Raw genomic sequence first — 27,291 nt, 5'->3', positions numbered from 1 at the left:
GGACAGGGACGCGTCTGGTGCAGGGACTCGAGGGGCGCCTGAGACCTGCTCCCTGGGGGCTCCGCCTCCCCATGGCTCCCCCTCCGGGTCACCAGCCTGTCCATCGCGGGGGCTCCCAGACCAGGCCCAGTCCTGAGCCGCTGGGTGGGTCCAGGCCTGGAAGGCAGGGCGGGGGCCAGTGGGGGCGGGGGCGGGGCGGGGCCAGCGGGGAGGCCGGGCCGCCCCTTCCAGCGGGGGCGGGGCCGGGCTTCGCCTTTAAATGCGGTCGGGCCCTCTGCCCGAGGACGGCCAGCCCAGGAGGAGCCAAGGCAGCCGGCGCCTCTCCTGTCCTCCAGCCCCGGTCATGCCCCTGCGGTCCCGGCACCCGCCCGCCTGAGCTGAGCCGCCGGCGCATGTGACTGCGCGCCCGTCCCTGGCCCCTCCGCAGGCGCCCGGCCCCGGCGCGGCCTCCGAGTCCCCGCGGGTCCCCGGCCGGTCCCCCGCGCTGCCGCCCGCTGCCGGCCCCTTCGCCATGCAGGCGCGGGCGCTGCTCCTGGCCGTGCTGGCTACGCTGGCGCAGGCCCGGGAGCCCGCGGCGGCGCCCTGCCCCGCGCGCTGCGACGTGTCCCGGTGCCCGAGCCCCCGCTGCCCCGGCGGCTACGTGCCCGACCTCTGCAACTGCTGCCTGGTGTGCGCCGCCAGCGAGGGCGAGCCGTGCGGCCGCCCCCTCGACGCGCCGTGCGGGGAGAGCCTGGAGTGCGCGCGCGGCGTGTGTCGCTGCCGCTGGACGCACGCCGTGTGTGGCACCGACGGGCACACCTACGCCAACGTGTGCGCGCTGCAGGCGGCCAGCCGGCGGGCGCTGCAGCTCTCCGGGTCGCCCGTGCGCCAGCTGCAGAAGGGGGCCTGCCCCTTGGGTAAGTGAGCGGGCCGGGGCAGGCCGGTGGGGGAGGGGACGCGGAGGCTTCTCCTGGGGAAACTGAGGCTCGGAGCCAGGGCGGAGCCTCAAGGTCCGCAACCCCTGGGCACAGCTGGCAGGTGGCAATCATCTAGCCAGCCCTCCGCTGGGGAAACTGAGGCCCAGAGGGGTCACTGCAGCCTCAGAGGTCCTTTTCCGCGACTGCGCGACCCTGCTCTGGGGAGGGGGGGCGGATAGGGGGGGGAGCGATCTCTCCTGGCCTCAAGTCCCAGGCTGGGTGCCTGGAGCAACATGCAGTGTTTTCTTTCCTTTTCGCTGCACTTAAAATGCGTGTCTGCCGCGCGTGGGGTCCCGCTGCGTGGGGCTCCCTGGGAGAGGCCGCCTGGGATTCCTCAGTCCTTGGAGCCCTGGAGCCTGACCTGGGGTTGGCCCTGGGCTGCTGCTGCTGCTTTTTTTTTAAATCCTCACCCGAGGATATTTTTCTATTGATTTTGGAAGAGAGGGAAAGACAGAGAAACATGATGTGAGAGAAACACATCGATTGCCTGCCACACGCCGGCGCCCCAACCAGGGCCTGGGCCAGGCGGGAGCTGGCAACCCAGGTACGTGCCCTCCACCGGAATCAAACCCGGGACCCTCCAGTCCACAGGCTGACGCTCTATCCACTGAGCCAAACTGACTCGGGCCTAGGTTGATTCTTGCCACCCGGGTTGCCCCTCGGCAGGGGAGAAAAGGCTAGAAAACCCCGCTGTCCCCTTATCGGCGTAGCCCCGCGAGGGAAGGCCGGCTCCGGCGCTGGGTCGGCAGGGCTCCGCAGACCCTGCGTTGTTAGTGAGCAACACGTGAGGTTCATGGACCAGGCCCGTGTGGCCTCAGCAGGAGACCCCCAGGGCACCGCTGCCGGGTGCTGGGAGCCTTCAGAGATGGGGCTTCTCAGCTGAGGGTGCCCCCCAGGCAGCCGGACGGAGAGGCCGCCCGGACGAGGGGCTGCTGGGAACCAGCTCAGGGAGGCTGGCTGTGCGAGGACACGTGGGGAGGCCACACAGCTCTGAGCAGCCGGGGATGCGTGTGTACCTGCGGGCACATTTGCTGTGTGTGCCCATGTGTGTGGCACCAGGCTGGGCAGGCTGGCAGGGACGGGACGACCCAGGGCCACAGGATCGTGCATAGACTTCACCCTGTACACCAGCTTCCTGGGCCTGGTGTTCTGGGAGTTAGTGTCCGCGGCCCAGAAGTGTGGGAACGTGAACACTGGACTCCGCCAGGGGTTCTGAGAAAGCCTGCAGTAAGAGCATGCACACACATGTGCACATGCACACACGTGCACACACACATGTGTGCGCGCACACATGTGCACACACACATGTGCACACACACAGGAATGACAAAGCCCAGCATTTCCCAAGAGAATTGCACAGAGCGCTCTCCTTCCTGGGTGGGATCCAGGCTCTCCGGGCACGCCGGGGTTCCGGGGAGCCCAGCCTGGGAAGCACCAGCTGGCACTTACTGATTATTGGGGAGACTCACTGTGGGGCCCTGAGGGAAGTGAGGGCGATGCCTCAGACTTGGGCTTAGCCGGTGCCCAAGTCAGGGTGAGAGCGTGGTGCCCGGGTGTCTGGAGGTGGATGCTGTCATGTAATGGGTGCTCGCTGCACCCTCAGACGGCCCGTCTGCTCTGGGGCTGGGTACTGGCACCCCCCCTCCCCGCAGGCTCCACTGCTGGGTCTGAGGTGGAGGGCTCGGGGCGGGCGCCCGCCCATGCGGCTTGGTTGTGTGCATGGGGGCCCCTCCTACCCTCGCCCCCCGAGTGGACACTATTAGATAAGACTCCAGGGCCAGGCAGGCGGGCAGGGCGCAGGTGGCCCGGGCATTTGGAAAGTCTCACTCTTGACGGGCTGGGTCTGCCTGTGTGAGGTCCCTGCTCTGTGTGCGGCAGCCCTGGGCGGCGACAAGGGCCCCTCCATGAGGCACCCTGTCTGTGCCCCAGAGACACTGAGAGCGCGGGAAGACGCACGGAGGGGGGGAGAGGGGACCCGCCTGATGACCACAGGCAGGCCCCGAGGTGGCTCAGCGGGGACATCCCGGCAGGGGCATCCTGGGGTGCCTCTTACTCAGCAACGGCCTCCGAGCAGCTCCTTAGCCGCAGCTCCCTCATCTGTAGCGGGGGTGCCGGCAGCGTGTGCGGGAATTCTCGCGTCAGCAGGCCGCTGGTTATTTCACGCACTAGTGGCACCCGACGGCTGTGCGCCCACCCGCTGTTTCCTCCGCAGTCGGGGTGCCTCCGGGCCGAGCTGAGGAGGTGACTGGGCGCCCCAGGTAAAGGATGGGGAGGCGGAGAGGGACAGCAGCAGCGCGGAGGCAGGTGGGGTGGCTGGGCCGGAGGAGAGGGAGGCGAGGCCTCGCTGCAGGAGGGCGGCTTGGTTCGCAGGTCTGGGGTGGACACTCAGCCCCCCAGGGCCACGCTCGCACCACCCGGCCTGTGAGTCCCGCGCGGCCAGGCCTCGGCTGGCGCTGTCTCATTTGCTCTGAACCTGACCCTGCATGCACCACAGACGGGCCCAGGGAGGAGGGGCAGGGCCAGCGACTCGTCTGAGGTCAGTCGGCCAGGAAGTGCCCGAGCCAGGCCTGGCCTCTAGTCTGATGGGCTTTGAAAGCCACAGTCTCCGGGTCCCAGGCTTTCATCTGCAGCTGGGGGGCAGCGGGGTCCCTGAGGCCTAGAGTCAGGGTCAGGCCTGGGTCTGGGGCAGTGTCCCCTCTGCCCTCTGAGGGCCCAGCCAGAATGGGTAAGGCTGTGCCCATCCCCAGCTTTCTCGCACAGAAGTCCTGCCACCCTCACCTGGTCCCAGTCCCGCTGTCTCTTCTGAGCTGAGCCCTGTGCCTCAGCTGGCCGTATCCTGGGCCGCAAGGACCACCTGGGAAGTTTAGGTCGGAAGCCTTTCACCTTTGACCCTCCACTTCTTATTACTCAGCTCGCATCCACTGATGCATCTTTAGCTCAACCTGGACGTGTCCCCCAGTCGGCGTTGCTCCTACTCGCCTGGCCATGCTGGACTCCGCTTCCATCCTCCCCTCCCTCCTCCTTGATGTGCACATAACCTTGATAAGTCTGCCCTGCCTGTCCTCGGCGGGATGCCCTCGACGGCTCCCCGACACTTACCCTGACCCACGAGTGCCGTGCCCTCTGACCCTCCTACCCCAAACGCCTTCTCAGCCTCTGTTCTCCAGCCAGACTGGTCTTCCCACCCCAGGCCCCTTGCACATGCTGGGCCCGCTGCCCCAAACCCTGTTCCCTCACCTTCGTGTGGCCTAGACGGCCCACCAGCCCTAAGCTGCCTTCCCTGAGCACCTTGCCCAGGCAGCCCCTTCCTTAGCCTCAGCAGTGCACCCTGGGGTCCCCCCTAGACGCTCACACCGCCTTTTGACCCGATGCTTTCTGTCCATCTGCACCAGGCTCTGAGCCTCACAGGCGGGGGTGTGGTCTGTTGCTTCCCTGGCGGGCTGGGCCCAGAGCCTGGCGCACAGTAGGTGCTGTGAGTCACCACGTGACGTGTGCATCTCCTCCGAACCTCCCCGTCCTCGGGTGCCCCCAGGAGTGGGGCTCACCACCTTTCTGGGAGGCAGTTCAGCTACATGGTGTGCGCGCAGACCTCTCTAATGGTACCATGAACGCAGAGATGAGGGGTCCGGAGGGTCTGCCCAGCGCAGAGGCCTCCCTCCCCCCAGAGCCCTGTGAGGCTCGCAGCCTCTGCCCGGCTGCAGACCGCAGGCCTCTGAGCGCAGGGAATGCAGAACCCGGAGCCCCGGGCGGCGTATGTGGCATCTAATAATCAGCTTTTATTGTGCAACCCTAGCAGGTTCCCGCTGCGGCTCCCAGCGCTATTTATTTAAGAGCTTTGTTGGCGTTTGATTTTTAATCCTCTTAGCAAATCAGGCAAGATGACGCCTCCTCCACCCCCAATCCTCCCTGTGACGCCTTCCCCACGCCCTCCTCCCACGGACAGCAGAGCTGAGCTGCAGCGTCTGCCCTTGCTGGGCGGCCGGCGCCAAGGCCACTGGGAGCCAGGAGCGCAGCCAGAGGGGAGCTTGAGGCCCGGGGCTGGACAGCTGACTCCAGCCAGAGCTCAGCCTGAAGCTCCCTCACCCTCCGCCTTCCTTTGGCACCACATGCCCAAGGCACCCTCGGGTCGGCCTCCGCACAAGGTGCTCGGCTCTCCCCTTCCTCCTGAAAGCCCGCCATCCATGGCTCCCCTCGCCCTCAGAACCAAGACGACTTCTGAGCGGCTGCAGGCGTGGTGCGGCCTGGCCTCTGCCTCCTGCCCACCGGCACCACCCCTGGCAGGGCCCCTGGGAATCCCCAGTCCCGCCTGAGGGACAGATGAGGAGGTGCAGAACCCAGCGAGGGGTGATCAGGGAGGGCTTCTGGAGGAGGTGGCACAAAGGGCCTGTGCAGAGGAGCATGGCAGGAAGTGCTGAGCCAAGGCGGGTGCAGATGGAGGAGCCACAGGGTGGCCCATCTTTTGGGCCGGGTGGGGGCCGAGGAAGGTTTATGGGTAACAGGTGTGTATAGGGGGTATGGGGACCCAGCCAGTGTCCTGGGTGCAGGAGCTGATGAGGCCTGGCAAGAGCTGGGGGGGGGGGGGGGGGCGGCGCGGAGAGGGGAGCAGAAGCAGTAGGAGGTTAGGACTGATGGGGGTTGGAGGTTGGGGGCAGTGCCAGGGCGGGGGTTGGGGGACCCTGGGAGGAGCTGATTAGAGAGGCAAGATGATGAGTTCTGGGGGGCCCCCAGCACGGAGGGTGTCCGTGGGGGGCTGGGCTCTGTGTTGATAGCCTGGTCGGCGCGTGGCTGTCTGTGGTCAGTGGCCATGCACTGTGTGTGTGTCATCCGGAGGGTATGGCTCATTGCCTCGCCAGCCTGGGGGACCCTCCATGACCTGTGCCGCCCCTGCAGCCCCACCCCATCCACCCCGCCCAAAGCCAGGTCCCTGTCCTTTCCTCCAAGTTCATGTGTGAGGGGCCTGGGGGAGACCCCAGCCTCTTGGGGATGAACAGAGCTGCCCACACGGCCACACCGAGCATCAGGCTGGGTGAGCAGGAGCGGAGTGTGCCCAGCTCGACCCTGGAGTGAACCCCAGGTGCAGGGCAGGGGCGCAGGTGGGGGAGCAGTGCCCACCTGCCCTTCTGTATGCTTAGCCCCCGTGGCTCGCCGTGGGCAGGGCCAGCGCTGGGACCCAGTGCTGTTCCCCACGCCAGCTGCGCAGGGATGGGTCCCAGCTCCCCCACTTCCCACGGCAAGACCCTGCCCATCCCCTAAGCTCTCTCACCTCGGTTTTCTCATCTGTGAAATGGGAGAGCAGTGGTCTCTGTCACTGGCTCATTGGACAGTGACGGCGGCCAGGAGCTAAGGGTGCTTTGCACGGAGTGAAGGCTAATTGGTGTCAGTGGCACAGACCTAAGTATTGACAGATGGAGGCTTCTGGCGAACACGGGGTTTGTGAGCGTGAGGAGGGGGGGGGGGGGCGGAAGGAGCAGGCGTATTAGCGGGGCAGGGGCTCCATGTGCCCAAGGGCGTCCCACGGACCTCGCCCAGGGAGTCAGGCAGGGAGGGCTTCCTGCAGGAGGAGGGCCGGGCGGACCCTCCTGGGCGCCTGCGGCTCCGTGGCCCCTGTGGTGTCCTGGAGTCCTCCCTGGTCTGCGGGGCTGGGTGGGCAGATGAACTTGGATTAGGCACAAACGAGCCGCCTCCACGGGGTTGGCTGCGGCCCCAAAGGAATTCAGAGGCGAGGAGCCAGGCTGGCCCCACGCCCAGGACAGCGGGTTGAGCTCCCCGGGGCCGGGCAGTCAGTCGCATTGGCCGAGGACTCCTGCCGACTGGAGGAAGAGCCTGGGGCAGGGGTCAGGGGCCTGGCTGTGGGCCGTGGGCGGGCCTCACGGCTCCTGACCTCGCTGAGCCTTCTCCTCGCCTTGAGAGGAGCTAAGGGCTCTGCCTGGCAGATCGCTGTGAGAAGTCACTGCCATCATCAGGGCCGCAGCCCAGCGTGGTGGGCGTGGCCCGGGCAGAGGGGGGCCTCCCGGGACAGGAACCTGGGCCCCCTCCGGAGCTGCAGCTGCGTGGGATCCGAGCCACTGTCCTTGCGGGGGGAGAAGGCTCACTGGGGACAGGGAAGTTTGCAGGAGAAAGAAAAACACAGGGACTGTCTGGGAACTAATTAGCCCGGGGGCAGCTCCTGGGGCTTCAAAGCTGCCTTTCCTGGGGGGGAGGGGCGGGGAGTGGGTGCTGGGGCCATGGAGGGGCCTGGGCCGCTGGCCTGTCCCTGGAGAACACCTGTGCACCCCCTGCTCCTTCACCGTCACTCATTCTCCTGCTGCTCACGGCTGTGGGTCAGGGGCGCCCAGGCCGCAGGGCACAGACCCAGAGGAGAGAGACGTCCCTGAGCTGCTGCGTCAGGGCGGGCTCCCCAGAGGAGGTGTGTTGTCCTGGGCCTGGAGGGCGGAGGGGAGGGCAAAGGCGGGGACAGGTGGGAGCACGCGTGCCCGGGGACGCAGAGAGCCACAGCGCGGAGAGGGACGGGAGGCGCGGCTGCCGCTCCGAATGGGGCCTGGACACAGGTGCCGTCCGCTCCACGGGCCGTGGTCGGCATTGCGGACAGAGGGGACAGCCCGGGGCCTCCTGGTCATCCCCTGCCCCGGACACAGCTGGCCACCGGGTGACAGGGGAGCCTCTGGTCACCAGGGATGGGGCAGGGGCCGCTGGGTCCTCCTCAGGGATGGTCCGGGGCTGGCAGTGCCCGGCCGGCGCTGCGGGTGAAGTGGGCCTGCGGGCTGCCTGGGCCTCGGTTTCCCCTGCTGTCCCCTGGCCATCCTGACGTCCGTGAGGCCCCGAGCCCCCCGGAAACCGGCAGGGACAGGCAGGTGGCGTCCAGCCCGGCTCTCGCTCCCTCCCCTCGCCGCGGCCCTTCCTCCCCCGGGAGGCACCTCAGGACACGGCCTAATGGCTTTTCTATGTCAGGTTCCTCCAGACTGAACCGCCCGAGGCCTGTGGATTCGTTTATTTTTGAGGAAAAAAATGCTAACAGCTGAGTCTGGCGGAGCGGGCTGTTGACTTCAGAACGCTGGCTCGAGGACGGGTGGGGGCGGGGTTGTCCAGACCCCCGAATAAACAAGCAGCCTGCTCCCAGCCAGCCCGGCCCACGGTTTTCATGTGGAAAGGGGCGGTGGGAACCCAGTCCTCCCCTCCCACTGATTCACGGGGTGACTCACCCCTGCGGGGAGGAGGGCCAGGAACCAGGCCCTGCCCACCCCCCAGCACCCCCCCCCCCCATCGGCTTAAAGGGACAGGGCCTGGCAGAGCCCCTGTCACCAACCGGCTGACCGGGGAGCCCCGAAGAGGTGCTCCAGGTCTGGGGTCTGGGAGGGCTCAGGCGCCGAGGTCCCCACCCCGCGCCCATCCATCTCCACCCCCAGCCTCTGTTTCCCGGGACGTGAACTGGCCATGATGCTGCTCCCGCAGGCCGGTCCTGCAAGGCCCGGTTAGTGGGCTGGCCGTGGTTCTCGTGGTGGTGTGGTGGTGTTTGCAGCCCTACTGTGTGCTGGGCCCGAGGGGGTCAAGAGGAACATGCCCCTCCCCCTGCCCCTCCCTCTCCTCCCCGCTCCTTCCTTCCCATCTTTCTGAAGTGTTTCCAGAGGCTTCCATGGGCCCTGCCTGTGCTGCTTACTCGCTGCCTGTGGGGAGAACCAGACTTGTCTCTGTCCAGAAGGAGCATGTTGGTGACTCCCTGGAGCTCCTGCAGCCCCACAGTGTCCGGCCTTGCCCGCCAGCCGGGGACAGGGTGCCACAGTGCCCGGCCCTACCCGCCAGCTGGGGACAGGGTGCCACAGTGCCCGACCTTGCCCGCCAGCTGGGGAGGGGGTGCCACAGTGCCCAGCCTGCCTGCCAGCCAGAGAAAGGGTGCCACAGTGCCCAGCCTGCCCGCCAGCTGGGGACAGGGTGCCACAGTGCCCAGCCTGCCCACCAGCCAGAGAAAGGGTGCCACAGTGCCCGGCCTGCCCGCCAGCTGGGGACAGGGTGCCACAGTGCCCGACCTTGCCCGCCAGCCGGAGACAGGGTGCCACAGTGCCCGACCTTGCCCGCCAGCCGGGGACAGGGTGCCACAGTGCCCAGCCTGCCCACCAGCCAGAGAAAGGGTGCCACAGTGCCCAGCCTGCCCGCCAGCCGGGGACAGGGTGCCACAGTGCCCAGCCTGCCCGCCAGCCGGGGACAGGGTGCCTCAGTGTCCGGCCTGTTCTGTCTGCGCCCCAGCCCCGGCCTCTGCCAGGCCCTCCTCTCCGCTTCCCTACTTTTGCGGGTATATCTGCGTATGTTTGCCCCTGGTAGGTCCTTCGGAAAGTCCATGAAAGACAAGCTTCCTCGTCACCCGCCTTCCCCCGAAAACCCACGTGCACTACTTTGCTGTGTGGCCCGAGGCCTTTTCCCTCGGGCAGTGCGAGGGCCACCTTTGTGAAGTCGCTGCAGGTACCACTGAGCCGCCCTGCTTCAAGTGCTCTCTGGAGGGACCACACTGAAGGAACAGCACTTGGCTGAGGCCGCCGTGCCGCCTGGTTCTCAGGGCACCGGGTCAGGACCTCAGCCGCCGGTACAGCGTGCGGACTCCCTGGACCCGAGGGACCCGGCGGGGGAGTGTGTGTGTCGGGGGGCGGGATAGAGGTGCCTAAGGGGCTCCCGGCCCGGGTGGTGGAGCCGCTGAGCCCAGGATCAGGCCACGTGATCGTGTGCCGTTGTTTGATGAGACATTTCATCGTCTTGTGCTGTTCACACGGGGCCCGGGGCAGAGGATCCGCACCCATTACCTTTGTGCGAGAGGCTGGGTCTGCGTGCGCTGTTCCGCGGCCTGCGCTGTTCCAGGCCTGGGCCGGGCGCACCCCGGCTTCCCTTGGCTCCGTCACTGGCCACGCTGCGGAGCGTGGCTGGCCGCGGCCTGTAGCAGCACGGGGCGCACGGAAGGCGTTCAGCATGAAGGGCTGAATACACGGCACATGAGCACCAGCGCTGGGGGAGGCATGTGTGGGAGCCCCACGCAGGGCACTCCGGACGGGGAGAAGTCTGTGGAGGGCTGCCTGGAGGAGGTGGGTTTGAGCAGTGCCCGGGACAAGCTGGGGCCGCCTGTTTGGGGAGAAGTGGGGCGTGGTCCTTGCACTGGGGGCAGAATGGTGGGCGATGGAGCAGAAACTCCAGCAAGGGGCCCAACTGGTGACACAGGCGGGAGGGGTGACCCCGGCCCCCCACCAGCATAGCTCAGTGGGCTGAACCTCGGGCTGGGATAAGGCAGCCCCGGGGTACGCTGGGAGAGCTGCAGACCTCACCACCCCTCCCGCGCCAGCCGGGTTTGGGGTCCTCCAGGGCCCGGGCATGGGGACCGCCTGGTGGGGAGCGTCTTGGAGGAGACAGAGCCTGGACAGGCAGTGGGTTCAGGGCTGGTTCCTGTCCTGCCTGGAGGCTGGAGCCTGAATCTGGGTCCCGGGGCCCCGGGCAGTGGTGAGAGCTGGGCCGGGGGCAGGCAGCGTCGCCTTCAGCGGTGCCGGGAGGATTAGCGATCCTCCGTGGAAGCACCCTCTGAGACCTAGGTTGCTGGGAGCACAGAGCCCTGGCCCCCAGTGGGCCCTGTTCCTGGGCTGGCCGTTACCATGGCCTCTGAGCCTCAGACCCGCCCCACCTGGGGCTGGCCTCTAGGCAGAGGGCTCCTGGGCACCATGGCCCCTGGCTGCCCACCTTTGGCTCATGGAGGAGCCGGCAGTGGCTGGCAATGCGCCCCACCTCCTAGCCAGGTTCCAGCCACCCGGACAGGCAGCCTTTGATTCAGGCCGACCGCAGCGGGCCGGACCCTCTGTGGCCAGTGCCCGCGGCTGCTGGAGACAGACATCGAGGGATGAGGGGGGCCCTCCTCACCACCCCGGACCCCAGGACTGAGGCCAGCTCTCCTCCAGGCTCTGTGTCCCAGATCAGACGTAACGGGCAGGGGGGCCTTGGGGACCCTAGGGAAGGGAGCCTGCTTCCGCCCTCACTAAATGTGCGCCGTCCTCTCGTGGAACCTCGGTGTCCCCACTTTGAAAACGGGCCGTCCCTGCTGTCCCTGAGCGGCTGGGACATTAGTGGGGACGTGGGGAGGGACCGCGTTTCCCGCAGACGGTGTTTATGGCTCCGCTGCAGGCTGCCTGCTCCCTGCTCTCCCTGCTGCGCTCGCTGCCCCTCGCTGCCCTCGGCCTCCCCGCGCTCGGTCGCTCCCAGAGGTCATCAGGGCTGATCCGCATGAGGCTCTGCGAGCCGCGCCCCCTTTGCTCACCATCAGGGTGGCAGGGCGTGGTAGCATCGCCCCCCCCCCCCCACCCCAGGCAGGGAAGCTTCCCTCAGCGCAAGTCCTGTTCCCACCCGGTCCCGCAGGTGGGGGAGGGGTCTTCAATCTCATCTTCAGACCAGGAGTTGAGGCCCAGAGAGGGTAAGTGATTTGCCTGAAGCCACACAGCCGGGACGTGGTGCCGCCTAGCCAAGCCGGGGTGTGCGGAGCTCAATGCCCAGTGCTCCTTCCGGGCCAGGACCAGCGAGAGCAGTGCTGGGCCACTCGGGTTCCAGAGGGCGCCGGTCCTGGCAGACCCAGCACATGCCTGGGCCTTGCCTCCAGTTGTGGTCCCAGAGGCAGCAGCCCCCCTCTGCTGAGGCAGCAGAAATCTGAGCGGGGGAAGGATCCAGGGGAGTGTGTGAACCTCCTGGCAAGTCCGGCGGCGGTGCAGCCAAGTGAACTGCAGATGGAGGCCAGGAGGGGCCCACAGTGTGGTGACCAGGGACAGCTCTGGCGGGAGGACCCTCATCCAGTCAGGTTGGCGGCGGGACAGCGCCGCAAAGGGAGGGACGGTGTCCTTGTGCCAGGGCATTGCTGTATATGGCAGAGCAGTGGTCCCACGGGGACAGCCCAGACCCACCTGAGTGGCACATCACGGCTGTGCAGCCCAGAGCAAGTGTCCCAACCTCTCTGAGCCTCCTGGCCGCCTGGCAGCACCTGGGGAGGTGATGTGAGGACGCGCAGCATTAACACTTCTTGGGGTGAGCGAGTGCCCTTCCCCGTGTCTGGGTCACTGCGCTGCCGAGTGTCCTGAAGGGCTCTGAACCCGTTGGGGGGTCCCCGGTGGAGCGTCCCCCTCCCCACCCACCCGGGGCAGGCCCTGGGCAGTGTGTAGGGCTCACTAACGCACCGTGTTCTTCCTGCCAGTGTAGGTCTCCACCAGCTGACCAGCCCGCGGTACAAGTTCAACTTCATCGCCGACGTGGTGGAGCAGATCGCCCCGGCCGTGGTGCACATCGAGCTCTTCCTGAGGTGGGTGACCCCCCCCCCCTCCTGGGTCCCAAGCTGGCCTCCACTCTAGCCCTGGGGCAGTAGCAGCCGGAGTGGGCTTGGGGTCAGATGACCTCACCCGACTCCTGGCTGCCGTGTACCCTTGGGAGGGACGTCCCCCTGGGACTTGGATCCCCTCTCCGGGGGAACGGACGGCAACCCCCCACCTCGCAGAGCTGCAGGCGCCAGACCGGGGCACAGTGGGCGGGGCTGTGGTTCTTTCTTTCATTCACGGCCAGTTCTCTGGAGCAGCTCCTACGGGTTTATATCTCAGAGAAGCCATTTGTAAAGCCTAGAGTAGTGGTTGTCAACCTTCTGGCCCTTTATATACAGTTCCTCATGGTGTGACCCAACCATAAAATGATTTTCGTTGCTACTTCATCACTGTCATGCTGCTACTGTGATGAATCGTCATGTAAATATCTGATATGCAGGATGGTCTCAGGCGACCCCTGTGAAAGGGTCGTTCGACCGCCAAAGGGGTCGCGACCCACAGGTTGAGAACCGCTGGCCTAGAGACAGGATCACCACAATCCCGGCCCCGGCACAGGGCCCGGCTCGCTGGGTGCCACGCTTGCCCAGTGGGAGCCCTGGTCACTGGGGGCCACTGCCCATCTCTGGGGGCAGGGACGGGGCTCCGTGGGGCCAGCGGACAACAGGCGGAGCCCAGCGCCGTGGGAAGAGCAGGGCTGGGCACCTCCTGTGGGCTGGGCTTGCCCGCTCTTCTCAGCCAGCCTGTGCGGCCCCTCAGAGAGCGAGCCAGGCCCAGGCCCCCTCACGGCCTGCACCCGAGGCCCTTCCGCTCTCGCCCACGCATCTTCCCACGACCCCGGGGTGGGCTGTCCCGGCCGTTTCCTGCTGTGGGAGCCAAGCCCGCACACCCCGGCCTCCGAGCCGCTGGGACTCAGGTCGGCCCTCAGGCCGGCCCGGCCCCCGGCCGCACTCTGACCCCTCCCTGCCCTCTCCGATGTGTCATTGAGGAAGTGACCACTGGCCGCGCTCAGTGGCACTGGCGCCGAGTGCCCGGCCCGCAGGCGGCGAGGACAGCGAGGCTGTGGAGGCCACGGAGCGGAGCTTCCGGGCAGCTGGCCGGCGGCAGGGGCCGGAGGCGGCGGGAGCAGGTCCCCACCGCAGTGCGTCCCCTTGTCCCGCAGTCAGAGGCCAGGAAATGCCTTCCCGGGGTCCCCGCCGGTGAGCGTCCCCGCGGCAGACACGTTAGTGCTTCTTCCTCTGCCCACAGCAGCCCTGCCTGAGGGCCCACCGCCCCAGGTGCTGCAGGCCCCGGGCCCACCGCTGAGCCGAGCAGCGGTTACCCCGGCTCCTGGGTGGGGGACCGGGGCTCAGGGAGGTTCAGCGACCCGCCCTCCGGCAGGGAGTGGGCTGGGCTGGCGGTTAGGATCCGGGTCTGTCCGGCTCGCGTCCGGCTGTCTGCGCAGCGAGCGTGCCGCCATCACAGGTCTGACACTACGGCCGTGTCTCACTCGCAACTGCAAGCCGGGGATGAGGCCCCTCCGTGGCTGTCCCGTGGGTGAGACCCAGGGCCACGGCCAGTCAGTGGCAGAGCCAGGACTTGGACTTGGGCGTGGGGGACCCCAACTCAAGTTCTCTCCTCCACGCTGGCTGGGCCGTCACCGGGGCCGACCCTGCATCCAGGCCCCGAGCCCTGACCCCGCGCGTCTGCCCCGCAGACACCCGCTGTTCGGCCGCAACGTGCCCCTGTCCAGCGGCTCCGGCTTCCTCATGTCCGAGGCCGGCCTGATCGTCACCAACGCACACGTGGTGTCCAGCACCAACGCCGTCTCAGGCCGGCAGCAGCTCAAGGTGCAGCTGCAGAACGGCGACACCTACGAGGCCACCATCAAAGACATCGACAAGAAGTCGGACATCGCCACCATCAAGATCCACCCCAAAGTGAGTGGCGTGGGGGTGGCAGAGCGGCGGTGGGGGGAGGGGGGACGGGGGGCGGGGAGGGGAAGGGAGGGACCTGTCCGGCCTCCGGAGCGGAGAGGCTCGGCAGCCCGGCCTTCCCGTGGACAGCTGCGGGGAACGAGGCCCGGGGACCAGCTGTTTGTCCCCTCACGGGTCACGTCAGACGAGCGCGAGGCTGCCTCCTGCTGGCCCGGAGCTGGGCTGCCACAGTCGCTGCCTCACGGGCTCCTCAAGGCCCAGGGCACTGGTCCCCCCGGGGCCGCTGCGGGGGCGGGATGGGGGCCTGGGCTCCTCCAGAGCCCGAGGATTCCAGGACTGCGGTTGCAGGTCCTCGGCCGGGCCCCGGGCTCCCGCAGGTCCCTCCATCGTGCGCCTCAGTTTGTATGGGGGGCACTCTCGGGGGGTGGCGTCCATAGCTTCTCACAGATTTGCAGAGGGACCTGTGACCAACCAATGGGCTCGATGGCCTCTGTGCGCCCCCCTCCCAGTGAGCCCTGGGAGGCCTGCGGTCACGGGGGGTGAGCCTCGGCTCCGTGGGTGCTGCCTGGGTCAGCTGGAGGCCGCCCGGCCTTAGTCTGGCCTCGGTCTTCACGCCGCTTCTGGGGGCCCGGCCGTGTCCCGAGCCAGCGTGCGCCCCTAGCCTCCCTCCGTGTCGCCCCCCCTCTCCCCCCAGAAAAAGCTCCCGGCGCTGCAGCTGGGCCACTCGGCAGACCTGCGTCCCGGCGAGTTCGTGGTGGCCATCGGCAGCCCCTTCGCCCTGCAGAACACCGTGACCACGGGCATCGTCAGCACGGCCCAGCGGGACGGCAAGGAGCTGGGCCTGCGGGACTCGGACATGGACTATATCCAGACGGACGCCATCATCAACGTGAGTCCTCCGCGGCCTAGCGGGCTCGCCCCTCCCCAGAGCCCCCCCCACCCCTCACGTCCACCGGCTAGAAAATCCCGTGGTGCCGGTCTGCCCGGGGTCCGTGGCCCCTGCCCCACCTGGGGCCAGCCCTTCAGGACACAGAGGCACAGCCACGCCCCTGAGTTATCTTTGCGCAAACTGCACCCCCAGGCCAACGTGTCTTCATTCTTAGGAGTATAAGGGTGGCACCTTTGCGCCCACGAAGCACGTTGCCCCATGCCCCAGCGCCCGCCCCTCTGGGTCTGCCGTGGTTCAGGCCACCTGCTGGAAATGTTAGTTTCTGTCGTGGCTCCTCAAGGTCTCAGGATGAGAACTCGTGTCCCATCCCGTGGCCGCCCCGTGCTGCCCAGCCCCCGAGTGGCGGAGACATGGAAGCGAGCGTGGCGCGAGCCTGGACGTTTGTGCTGAGAGCACTGCCCGGGCCAGACCCGGTCATCGGACGGCCGTCCGCTTGGCCTCTGTGGGCCTCAGGCTTCTTATCTGTGAAATGGGGACGTGGCGAGGCCTCTCCTGCTGCTGGGGATACACTGGCTCCGTCTGTGCTGTTAGTGTGAGAGCTGACGGCAGTGCCTCGGGAGTGCTGGGTCGGGGTTCAGGGCTCGGCTAACATTGCATCTCTCCCCTGCAGTACGGGAACTCCGGGGGACCCCTGGTGAACCTGGTAAGTGTCCCCCAGGACCAGAGGGCAGGCTGCTGGTTCACTGGAGCTCCGCTCACAGGAGGGGGCACGTCTCAAGACAGGGATGAGGGTCAGGAACGCAGCTGGGCTGGAGGCCAGGAGGACGTGACCCAGAGCTCCTGCCGCCCTGAGCCCCCGCCCCCAGGAACGCGGGAGGCTGCCCAGGAGCAAGAGGGCCCGGGAGCAGCCCAGGCAGGGGTGCCCATCAAGGACCTGGGGCAGGAGACAAGGCTGGGGCCAGACATCCGTTGCACCTTCCTGTCCTTGAGTTTAAGTGCAAGATGAGGGGTGTTCTCATTCCCTCTCCCTCCTCCCAGGTCCCCTCCCCCAGGTCTGTCCTGGGCCCCACAGTCAGGCTCATTCCCACCCGGGTGAGACTTCAGGATAAACCAGGAAGCTCAGTCCATAGCTCCAGGGCCCTGGGAATTGTCAGGTGTCTCCAGGGGGGGTCCCCACTGTGGGGGGAGGGTCCCCACATGGTCACTCCCAAGTGCACGTGAGGGGCAGGGAGCGAGCTCTGGACGGACGCCGGGCAGGGAGGGCTTCCTGGAGGAGGGGGCCCTGACCTGGTGGTGGAGACTGAGGTTGGGTGGATGGGGACATGCAGGAGAAAGGAATTCAGGGAGCGGCACAGCCCAGGCCGGTGGGGCCCCAGCCTGTGGGGGTCAGGACGGGGTCAGGGTGGGAGGCCTGCTCCAAAGGGAGGGAAGAGGGAGTGGGGGTGCTACAGAGTTTCCCTGGCCCCCCTCTCCCCCACCCTGTTTCCAGAGGAAGGGGGAGAGGAGGACCTGGTCCCCCAGTCCTTGTCACACCCTCTTTCAGCCTCAGCCCCTCAGAACCCTGCCTGGGGGGCCCAGGGTGAGTGGGCACTGCTTCCAAGGGGCAGCTAGCATGCTCCGGCGAGGGCGAAGGGCAGATGTGGAGGAAACGGTGGGAGAATAGAGGGCCCCTGACCCAGATGTGAGCCCCAGGGCACCTCCAGGACAGCCTCTGGGCCCCAGGGACTCCGGCGGGAGGACGGCCAGGGCGGCTCTGGGGCTGGACACAATGTTTTGCATTGAGGGCAGCAGCTTCTTGGGCCCCAGAGTGATCGCCCTCTGCTCTCCCCACACCCAGGACGGTGAGGTCATTGGCATCAACACGCTCAAGGTCGCCGCTGGCATCTCCTTCGCCATCCCCTCGGACCGCATCGCGCGCTTCCTCACCGAGTTCCAGGACAAGCACGTCAAAGGTAGAGCCCCCAGGGCTGGCGGGGCCGGACGCTGTGCCTCCGGGGGCAGCTGCCCTCCGTGCTGGGGGCCCCCGCTCACTCCCGGCCGGCCCCGAGGTCCTGAGCCTCAGCCTCTCTCAGATCTTCCTCCCCCTCCTCACTTCATGGCCATGTGCACTCCCCACCCCTCCAGACCAGCTGGGGACCTCTGACCTACCTCCCGCCTCCAACTACCTGTGTCTGAGCTGCTCCGTAACTGTCAGAACCTGGTCCGTCCTTCCTTCCACCCACCCACCCATCCACCCACCCACCCACCCATCCATCCTTCCATCCACCCACCCATCCATCCTTCCATCCATCCATCCATCTTCCACCCATCCACCCACCCATCTACCCTCCCACCCACCCACCCACCCACCCACCCATCTACCCACCCACCCACCCACCCATCCATCCTTCCATCCATCCATCCATCTACCCACATATCCATCCATCATCCATCCATCCACCCGTCCATCTACCTATTCATCCATCTATCTACCCATCCATCCATCTACCTATTCATCCATCCATCCATCCATCCATCCATCATCCATCCACCCATCCATCCATCATCCACCCATCCATCCATCATCCACCCATCCATCCATCCATTCATTCATCTACCTATTCACCCATCCATCTACCCTTCCTACCATCTATCTGCCCATCCCTAAGTACTTCTTTCTGCCCTTGGCCATGCAGACTGTCAGGTAGGGTAACCTGTACTCCAGGAGAGTGGAGCCCAAGCCCCTGATCCTTGGCAGTCTCCCTCCTGCCACCCTCCATCTCCTCACCCCCATCCCACAGGGATGTCCAGCCCACCCTGCTCACTTACGGGTGGCCAGGGGCATCCACCTGGGAGAGGCCTGGATAGGCACCGGTGACTCTCCCCAGGGAGCGCAGGCTAATCGCCTCCCTAAAGCCAGGGGCCACAGCCGCCGTCCAGAGGAGGGTCCTACTGCTGCTCTCAGACCTCCTGGTGGCCACCTCCCACCTTCCTTCTCAGCCCAAGTGCACGTCTCCCTCCCGCCACTTCGTCCCTATGCCCACTCCTGGCCAACCTGGCTGACACCTGCCCAGCCCCGGTCCGCACGCCTTCACGCTGCTTCCCTGTCTCCTCCCGGCCCTCTCACCAGCGCACGGAGAGCAGGGGCTCCGCATGCTTGCCCCTCCCCCAACCCTCGGCCACCCAGCACCCAGAGCCCCTACAGCCCAGGCCAGTGCCCTGAGGACTGGCCACGGGAAGTCCTGCTGTTGAGGACTCCTGGCCCCTCCGTGTCCCTTGGGTGACGATAGCCCGGAGGCAGGGCAGGGCCAGAGCTGGAGGCTGCTATTGGTGACAGGGACCGTCTATCTAACCGCCCGAGCCCTCTCCCCCTGGGCTGCTCCGAAGCTCGGAACCGGACCGGGGCCGCGCCTTCGCAGCCCTCGTAGCCTTGGCTCTTTGTCTGCTGGTGGAGCCTTTTCTGAGCCGTTGCCTCCTGCACCCGGGGAGCCTTTGGCCTGGGCCATCTCCCTGGAGCTGCACTTCGCAGAGGGGGCTGGGGGACGACTGTTGGGGGTTTGATGGGTTCGTTGACTCTAGTCGGTTTGGGGAGGGCTGTCATTGTGGCAACACTGCATCGTCTGCCCCGTGAACACAGACTGGCCCCATGGCTTCTCGGCCGTGGTCTCCGGCCGTGGTCTCTGGCCGTGGTCTCCCTCCGTGGTCTCTAGTTCTCCACGTGCGGGCCTTACCGAGTGTTCGTCAGCTTGAGTCCTAGATACTTCACGTGTTTGAGGCTCTCATCAGGGGTACATTCTTTCAGATTTCAATTTCTGATCGTTACTAGAACCACAATAAAACTGCTGCTGTGTGTGGGCCTTAAGAGACCCGGCACCCTGATGATTCGCTGATGCGGGGGCGTGGTGCCTGCAGGTGCAGGGGCGTGAGGCCACCAGACGGCCCGGACTGCTCCCAGCCTCAGGAGTAGCTCAGAGGAGGGGGCGCGGGGGAGTGGGCGCGGGGCGGGGCTGGCGGGCAGGATGGCACAGCCCGCTGCTCCTGTGGGGCTTCTGCCCCGCCCCGCGCCCCCTCCCCTGAGGGTCTAACGGAGCCGCCCCGTTTCAGACTGGAAGAAGCGCTTCATCGGCATTCGGATGAGGACCATCACTCCCAGGTGAGTCCTGGCAATGCTCCCCCTGCTGCGTCCCTAGTGGCCCAGCCCGGCCAGGTCAGGCGGGCGCCTGCGGGTGCCCCGGGGCCCACCCCGAGGGCGCTGGGCGTTGCTCAGGCCAGGCCCTCTGCCTGCAGCGCTTCTCCCCTTTGCCGGAGAGACTCCCTCGGACTTGACTTCCCTCGGTGCCCCTCCTCCAGGAAGCCTCCGGGTTTAGGCTCCGGTAGCTGCCGTAGCAGAGTCCCACACGCTGGGCTAAAACTGACAGGACGTCCGTGTTCTCTCCGTCCTGAGAGCCGGAAGTCCACACCCAAGGTGTGGGCGGGCCCGCGCTCCCTGCGGGCTCGGCGGCTCTTGGTGTCCTTGGGGTGTAGCCGCGTCCCTTTGATCCCCGCCTCTGATGTCCGTGGCTGTCTCCTCTCCTGTGCGTCTATTTCCAAATACCTTCCTTCTCTCACAAAAGCACCAGCGCCCGTCAGGGCCCACCCTAGTCAGGAAGCTCTCATCTGGAGCTCCTCAGCCAGCCGCACCCACAGAGTCCCAGGCAGGGGCTGTGGGTGCCCGTGAACTTCAGGGAGAAGGCGCCTCCACAGGCGGAAGGCGTGGGGGAGGCGCCTCCTCGCAGGTGCATGGCCGGCTTCCCTCCGCGATGGCGTTGTCCGTGGTGTTGGAACAGCCCATTTGTGCCCCCCCTCCTTGGGGGTGAGCCCCTTGGGGGTGAGGGCTGTGTCCGCTCATCCCTCTTCCCCGCCCCAGGACGGGTCTGCAGCCCAGCGGGTGCCTGGGGATGTCCAGTGAGCACGATGAAGGAGGGAGTGGGGAGGGGGGAGACGGGAAGGAAGGGAGCCAGGGAGGGAGGGGAGGGTTGGAGAAGGAGGTCACTGAGGCGGGGCTCTGGGGAGAGCGAAGCCTGTTCTGCCGCCTGCACCCCCCTCCAGGCCCCTCGGGACTATCTTCCTGCGTCCGCAGCTGTGCGTCCAGGGCCCAAGTCCGAGGGCAACTCGTAATCAAGACCAATGTACCTGTTACGTGTGCTCCTCCTCTTCCCTGCACCCCCCCCCCCCCATCGCACCACGCGTCCGTCCTCTGCCTCTCCATGCCATGGCCACTCCATCCCTCCTTCCATCCACCCATGTGCACATTCCTCCTTCCTGCCTTCTGTTCATCTATACCTCCATCTTTTTTTTTTTTTTAATAGATTTTTACTGATTTCAGAGAGGAAGAGTGCCGGGAGCCGGTCCATGCTTGCTGTTTCAAGGGACCTGGCATATATGGCATACTGTTTTTAATATGTTTGCTCACCTTCTTGGCACTATGTGTTTTAACCAAGGTCTCTGAGAAAGGTTGTTTCCCCAGGTAGGGATTTTCCCCTGAAGTTAGGGAGGGAATAAAACCTCTTAACTAAGTGCCAGGCGGGTAATTAATCACTTTAACTATGAACAATCATGCTTAAGCTACATAATCTTTACTCCCTGGAATGGAGATAAGAAACGCCCTAACCTTTGTAATAGAGATTGATAGGATTGAATCAACTGGTATAAATACAGTTGTAACTAGACAGCAAGAGTCAGAACTTAGAATACAGAACTTAGAACACAGAACTTAGACACAGAACCTACACACAGAACCTACACAGAACCTAGAGACAGAACCTGGCTGGAGATCCTAAGCAGAACTTTGTTGGAGATCCAGACCAGAACTTGGCTGGAGATCCTGGCTAGAGATCCTGGCTAGGCTGCTGATCAACTGAACGCTATCTCCGTGTCATTCCTTCTTCGCCGACTCCATCCACACCTTTGGGGACCCCTGGACCCGCTGGGGCTGGACCCCGGCAGAAGAGGAAGGGAGAGAGAGATAGAAGCATCAATGATGAGAGAGAATCATGGATCGGCTGCCTCCTGCATGCCCCCTACTGGGGATCGAGCCCACAACCTGGGCATATGCCCTGACCAGGAATCAAACCGTGACCTCCTGGTTCATAGGTTGATGCTCAACCACTGAGCCACACCAGCCAGGCTATCTCTCCATTTTTCATCCATGTATCCATCCATCACACCACCTGCCTACTCTTCTATTCCGCCATTCACCCATTTTCCTTCCTTCCTTCCTTCCTTCCTTCCTTCCTTCCTTCCTTCCTTCCTTCCTTCCTTCCTTTCTCTCCTCCCCCTCCCTCCTCTATCCACCACCCTCCTCTCTCCACATTTCTAATCACCCCCCTTCCCTGGGGTTTCTCTTGAGGAGCCGTGTGGAGTGAGTGGGGACACGGACAAGAACCAGTGGCCGGCAGAGCGGTGGTGGCAGGCGTGGGCGGTGTGGGGCCAGCAGAGGCCCGCCGGCCGGGCTGAGGGGAGGCTCAGGCTGAGGGAGGCTCACAGCGAGACTGTCCTTGCAGTTTGGTGGAGGAGCTAAAGGCCAACAACCCGGACTTCCCGGAGGTCAGCCGCGGGATCTATGTGCAAGAGGTGGCTCCCAACTCCCCGTCTCAGAGGTAGGCTGCCCCGGGAAGCGGGGAGGCTGGCTGGGGCGCGTGGGGCCCGGGCTGGCCCTGCTTCACTGGCCTGGGGCTTCCTCGGAAGACATGATGGGGAAGGGGGTGGGGGAGGCCTCTGGCCTGGCCTGTGAGTCAGGGGCAGGTGGAGAGGGAGTTTCCCTCAGAGCCCCGACCATGCCCATCCAGGGCTGAGTGTCCCCTGGCCTCGGCCGGAGCGCCACCCTGAGCCTGACTCTCCTGCACCGCGGCTGGCCTAGGTTTTCTGTTCTCCCGTCTGCAAAATGGGCGTGTCTCAGCCTACTGCCCGCCCCCCGCTCCCAGAGACCTGTCACATCGAGTACTAGGGGAAGGTTGACTGTTGCGACAGCCTGAGCTGAGGCAGCTGCACCCTGGGCGGAGGTCTCCATAGCACGCGGGCCGGCTGCGGGATGGCTGGCTCCCAGCTGTCATCTGGGAGCTGGAGACAGTCCACCGGGGCTCCGGGGCTGCTCTGAGCTGGGCGTTCCACACGCATCATCTCAGCTCCTCCTCACGGCAGCCTGGGAGGTGCCGCAGACTGCGCCTACCCATTTCTCAGATGGGGAGACTGAGGCTTAGAGACGTTACCCCTGCAAGTCACACAGCCGGCACGTGTAGGCCTTGGTAGTTCAGGCCAGACACCTGACCACTGCCCCGCCCTGCCCGCCCACCTCGGGCGGCGGGGAAGGTCGCAGCGAGCTGAGTGCAGAAGGCAGGCCAGCCCGGCCAGCCCTGCCTCTGTGCCAACATCTCAGTAACTGTGACAGCCCCAGGGTCAACCCCCTGGACTCGCTGTCACTGCAGAGCGTGCTTCCCTGCAGGACGCAGATGTAGACACCAGGCTCTGAGGGGCAGAGCCCTGGCCCGGGCGCCCCGCCTGGTCCACCCTTGGGACTCGGGGAGGAATAGACATTTGCATCCTGGTGTGTGAGCCTGGCGGCCAGGGCACTCACCTTCCCGGCGGAAATGGCTGTGCTGTTAGCCCTCCTGCGCCCAGGGCAGGGGCAGGTTACCGGGGAGGCACACTGACCGCGTCCGTGTCTCTTCTGGCCGCAGAGGGGGCATCCAGGATGGCGACATCATCGTCAAGGTGAACGGGCGGCCCCTGGCGGACTCGAGCGAGCTGCAGGAGGCCGTGCTGACCGAGTCGCCCCTGCTGCTGGAGGTGCGGCGGGGCAACGACGACCTCCTGTTCAGCATCGCCCCCGAGGTGGTCCTGTGAGGCGGCCGCCCCGTCGCGGCACCGGAGCCACTGCCTCGCGGGTCAGGACAGGACGAAGGACCGCGGTCGGTCCTCAGCACAGCCGGCACCGCTCCGGCCGTCCAGGGACAGAGCCATGGGCTGGGCTGGGCCAGGGCCCGAACCCCAGCCTCAGGGGGGCTCCTCCTGCTCCTGGTGCTCACAGGGCAGCCACTGCCCCTCGGACAAGCGTCCCAGTCCTCGGTGTGATTCCAATGTCGGGCAGACGCCTTTAGCCCCCGGAGGCCCGCCCCCACCGCCCTGCCTCTGCACCTCGTACCTCTGTCTGAGCGGCCCCCGCTCCCCCCCACCGCCCTCCCCCACGCTCACCTCAGGGCTCGGCTCCCAAGCCCCCGGCCCCCACGTCGAGTAACCAGGACTGTCTGCCCCGCCAGCCTGGCGTCCCTTCAGGACGAGCCTGGCCTGGAGTGGGCACCGCAGGGACGTCCCCTGGCTGCCCGGTGAGCCCTGTGGCTGGCGTGAGGTCCCCTCCCCTGGCGGGAGAGAGGCTGGCAGGGGGAGCTGGAACCTCGGGGGGCGGGGGCGGTGCTGCAGGACCGAGCACTGAGCTGTCCTATGGCGCTACGGACCCCGGATCCCCCCAGAGCAGCAGGAGGCACGGCCCGTCAGCGGGAGCCGCATCCCGGGACCTGTGAGCTTTGCTGTAGTCGCCCACGTTGCTTGCCTTGTGTTTCTCTACTGTAAGGAATTAAAGTTTACAAGCACACGCCCTCTCCATCTCTGCCACCTCGGCCAGGTGCCGGAGGCCCGCGGCCGCCTGAGAGGAAGGAGCCTGTGTGTGTGCGTGTGTGTGTGCGTGTGCGTGTGTGTGTGTGTGTGTGTGTGTGTGTGTGTGTGTGGCCGGGCAGGGTCAGGGGGGGTCTGGGCAAGGCGGGGTGGGCCTGGCCTGGCTTGGGAGAGAGAGCAAGCTGGGGGCGGGACGTGGAGGGCCCAGCCATGACCTTGCTGGGCTGGGCCTTGGAGAGGGGTCTGGAGTCCAAGATCAAGGTGGGGGCCTTGGCTCCCGGCTCCTGGCTCCCGGCTCCCGGTGCTCTGCGGGCAAGAACAAGCCCACGGGGCTTCATATGGGGCAGCAGCCACCTATGGCGACCCAGCCTCATCCGACCCGCTCACCCTCCAAAGGCCCAGCCCCACAGACCCTCACGCTGGGTTAGGGCTCAGCATGTGGACGTGGGGGTTGGGGAGGGATAATTCAGTCCATAGCTCTGAGGCGGGAGGAGGAGGAAGCCAGTGGGGGTGTGGCAGGGAGCTGGCGGCCTCTGGGGCTGGGGGTGACGCCCCAGACCTCTGAGGAGCTGGGAGCCCCTGAGAAGCACGCCGGCCCGCGCTCCAGACCCGCGCTCCTGCTCTCGCTGCCCCGGCCCCCGGTGCTGAGAGAAGCTCGGCCCAGGGAAGAGGGACCCAGGCTCCGGGCCCAGAACCGCCCCTCGCGGCCGCAGGGCGCCTCGGGGTGGTGGGGGCCGGCAGGGCCGGATCTAGAGAGGAGGAGTGGAGGTGTTCGGGAGCCCAGCGCCCGCCCAGGGAACACCAGTGGCCTCGTGCATTTCCAGCGCCCAGACGGCCCCCCGGCTCCCGACAAGGGGAGCTACTGTGGTGGACATGGGCTCCGTGGGGTTCCAGGCCTGTCCTCCCCCAGCCACCAGCCCTGCCCCCCAGACCCCCCCTGCCCTGCATGGGGAGCGTGCCTCACAGCTGCCCCACAGCTGTGCGCGGTGAAAAACAACGTTTTCAGAGCCGCCAGCTGCCACCATTGTGCAACCTCCTGGCTTTTAACAGGACCCCCCCTCCCCCTCCCCTGCCCCCACCCCCCATGAGTGGGCTCACAGCCACCCTGCCTGTCCCGGAAGCTGACCAGGCAGCACCTGCAGGAGAGGCACCCCTTTCAGCCTCGAGGCCCCTCCCTAGGCACCCGGAACCCGACAAGGACAGGGTCGGACGGAGCGTCCAGGTCCCCGTGTCCTAAAGCCCCGTGGGACAGAGGCGGAGACTGAGTCCAGCGAGAAGGACGGGGTCACATGTGAGCTGGTGGCTGGCCTCCAGGGGGCAGGGCGGGGCTGGGCAGACAGCTGTGGCCACAGCTGCACAGCACAAACATCCGCTGGGGAGGGCGTGGGGGGCCAGGACCTGCAGGACCGCCCTGTCCTGTGAGCTCAGGCCGTGGGTCAGCGTCACCCTCCAGAGCCCCTCCCAGCCCCCCGGGATGAGCGAGTCCAGAGCAGAGAGACTGAAGGTGGAACTTCTGGGGGGGGCAGAGTGGAGGGAAGCGGGGCGCCTGGTACTGCCACCCTGGCCCTGAGCAGTGGGGACAGGGTGGGGACCTGCCAGCAGCTGCCTCAACTCCGTGTCCACACAGTGTCTGGCTACAGGGACTCCCCGCCCACACCCTGCAGGCAGCAGGGCGCTCAGATGAGCATCCGCCACTCACAGCCCCAGTGGCTGCCCCGCTCAGTCCCGGTCGCCAGGCCCTGGGAGACCCACTGCTGCTCTCATTTCTCTCCTCTCTCTCCCCTCTCAGCCCCCACCTTTGTGCAAGCCGCTCCCCCAACCTGGACCCTCTCCCAGGCTGCCCTGGCCACACCCACTGACCACACCCTCTGTGGCTGGGCTGAAAGGGGCCCCATAGGGTCCATGTTGTAACCCCCAGGACGTAGGGACGGCCCCTCACATGATCGAGGGGACCTCGCAGCCGCGGTCAGTGAAGGGTCCTGAGGTGGGTGGTCACCTGGATTCTCCGCATGGTCCCCTCCCCCGGTGCAACCACAGGGTCCTCGTCGGCAGGAGGCAGGAGGCAGGAGGCAGGAGGCAGGAGGAGGGGACGTGGCGACGGAAGGAACGGCCAGTGATGTGAGCAGCGGGCGGAGGGACCTCCAGAGGCGGAGAGGCCGCCTTCTCCCCGAAGCTTGTTACCCACTTACATTTAGATTCGCAATCCAGCCTGGGCCCGTGTGGCTCAGTGGATACAGCGTCGGCCCACGGACTCTGGGCTCGACCCTGGTCAAGGGCACGTACCTCGGTTGCAGGCGGGAGACAACCAATCGATGTCTCTCTCTGTCTCCCCCCCACCCTTCCACTTGCTCTAAAAGGCAGTGGGAAAGTATCCTCAGGTGAGGATCAACAACAACACAGTGCTAGTAGGCACGCAGCGCCACGGGCACTGGCTTCGCGCAGGCGTGCGGAGCGCTCAGCTTCCGTTCTCCCAGCGGGCGTGGGGAGGGCCGACTGTCCCCGCAGCCATTTGCTGCACAGGCAATTCCTCCCTCCTCCGCCATCAACCACGCTCCCGCCCGCGGGCACGTCTGTGTCCGTCTCTCTCTCTGTCTCTGCCCCGGCCCCACGCGGTCGTCACGGCTTAGCTTTGGGGAGCTTTGCTGCTCAGCACACGCTTCCCGCCGGCACCACGCTCCTCCCGACTCTGCTTCCTGTGGACGTTCATCGAGCTCCCCCTCCTGTGGACGGGCCGACGGCACTGGCTGTACAGATGGGGGTGGAGAGAGGTGACCTACGTATGACGTTCAGGCCACCGACACGCGAACATGGGTCTCCCCCACTCACCTCCGTGGTCGTTCATTTCCCCGATGGTGTTGCATCGTGTTTTGTGGAGACAGCTTATAGTTGATGTTGTAAATAGTATCCTTTACATATTTTATATTTTCCAACTATTGCTGATATTACTTCTTCTAAAGTTCTAGAGGCTTTTCTATACCGGTCTTAGATCTGGCAACCTTTTAAAATTCCTTGGCAATCGGACAATGGATCTACAGATCCTTTTGGGTTTTCTACATAATCAATCACATCATCTATAAATGATGAATTTCGTTTCTTCCTGTCGGATCCGCGTCCCTTGCTTCTCCTTCTTCTTGCCTCATAACACGACGGCATGTAGACCCACCAGTCACAGCCACTCCCTCTCGGTCCTGGCCTCGGAAGGAACCTTCCCACCCCTCACTCTTCAACAAAACATTTGCTGCTGGTTCGTGTCATTACCCCTTATTGCCTTAAGAACGTTCCCTTTTATTCTTTGTCTGCGAAGCGTTTTTATTACGCGTGATTACTCAATTTTTTAAAAACGTGTTTATTGGTTTTGAGAGAAAGAGAGACACGTCGCCATGAGAGAGACACATTGACGGGCTGCCTCCTGTCCGTAGCCCGGGACTGAACCTGCAGCCTCGGTAAGTGTCCTGACCCGGAGTTGAACCAGCGACCTTTCAATGCGGACCACGCTCCACCCAGGTGAGCCACCCCCCCAGGCTGGGTGTTGAGCTCTAACCGAAGCCTTTTCTGCTTCTACTAAAAGGATTAAACGGTTTCCTCCTTTGTTC

The 27,291-nt window shown here is 65.7% G+C and overlaps 1 protein-coding gene across 1 annotated transcript; it reads left to right on the top strand.

Annotated features, from left to right (window-relative positions):
* The first annotated feature begins 288 nt into the window (after positions 1 to 288).
* On the top strand, positions 289 to 23,678 carry HTRA3 (HtrA serine peptidase 3). Its single transcript, XM_036327832.1, has 9 exons — positions 289 to 896; positions 12,159 to 12,258; positions 13,965 to 14,187; positions 14,879 to 15,073; positions 15,744 to 15,776; positions 16,911 to 17,025; positions 19,157 to 19,205; positions 21,595 to 21,690; positions 22,768 to 23,678. The coding sequence occupies exons 1-9, from the start codon at positions 512 to 514 to the stop codon at positions 22,931 to 22,933; spliced, it is 1,362 nt and encodes a 453-aa protein (XP_036183725.1). The 5' UTR covers positions 289 to 511; the 3' UTR covers positions 22,934 to 23,678.
* Positions 23,679 to 27,291: the final 3,613 nt, after the last annotated feature.

Source organism: Myotis myotis, unplaced genomic scaffold (assembly GCF_014108235.1).
Source record: "Myotis myotis isolate mMyoMyo1 unplaced genomic scaffold, mMyoMyo1.p scaffold_m19_p_1, whole genome shotgun sequence".
NCBI classification, from domain to species: domain Eukaryota; kingdom Metazoa; phylum Chordata; class Mammalia; order Chiroptera; family Vespertilionidae; genus Myotis; species Myotis myotis.
This window is presented reverse-complemented; position numbering and strand designations above follow the sequence as displayed.

Bases quoted from the DNA above. Each gene is read 5' to 3' on its own strand.
- HTRA3 (XM_036327832.1), top strand. From the start codon at position 512: ATGCAGGCGCGGGCGCTGCTCCTGGCCGTGCTGGCTACGCTGGCGCAG. The intron at 14,188-14,878 runs GTGAGTGGCGTG...CTCTCCCCCCAG, and splicing joins CCATCAAGATCCACCCCAAA to AAAAAGCTCCCGGCGCTGCA. The intron at 17,026-19,156 runs GTAGAGCCCCCA...GCCCCGTTTCAG, and splicing joins CCAGGACAAGCACGTCAAAG to ACTGGAAGAAGCGCTTCATC.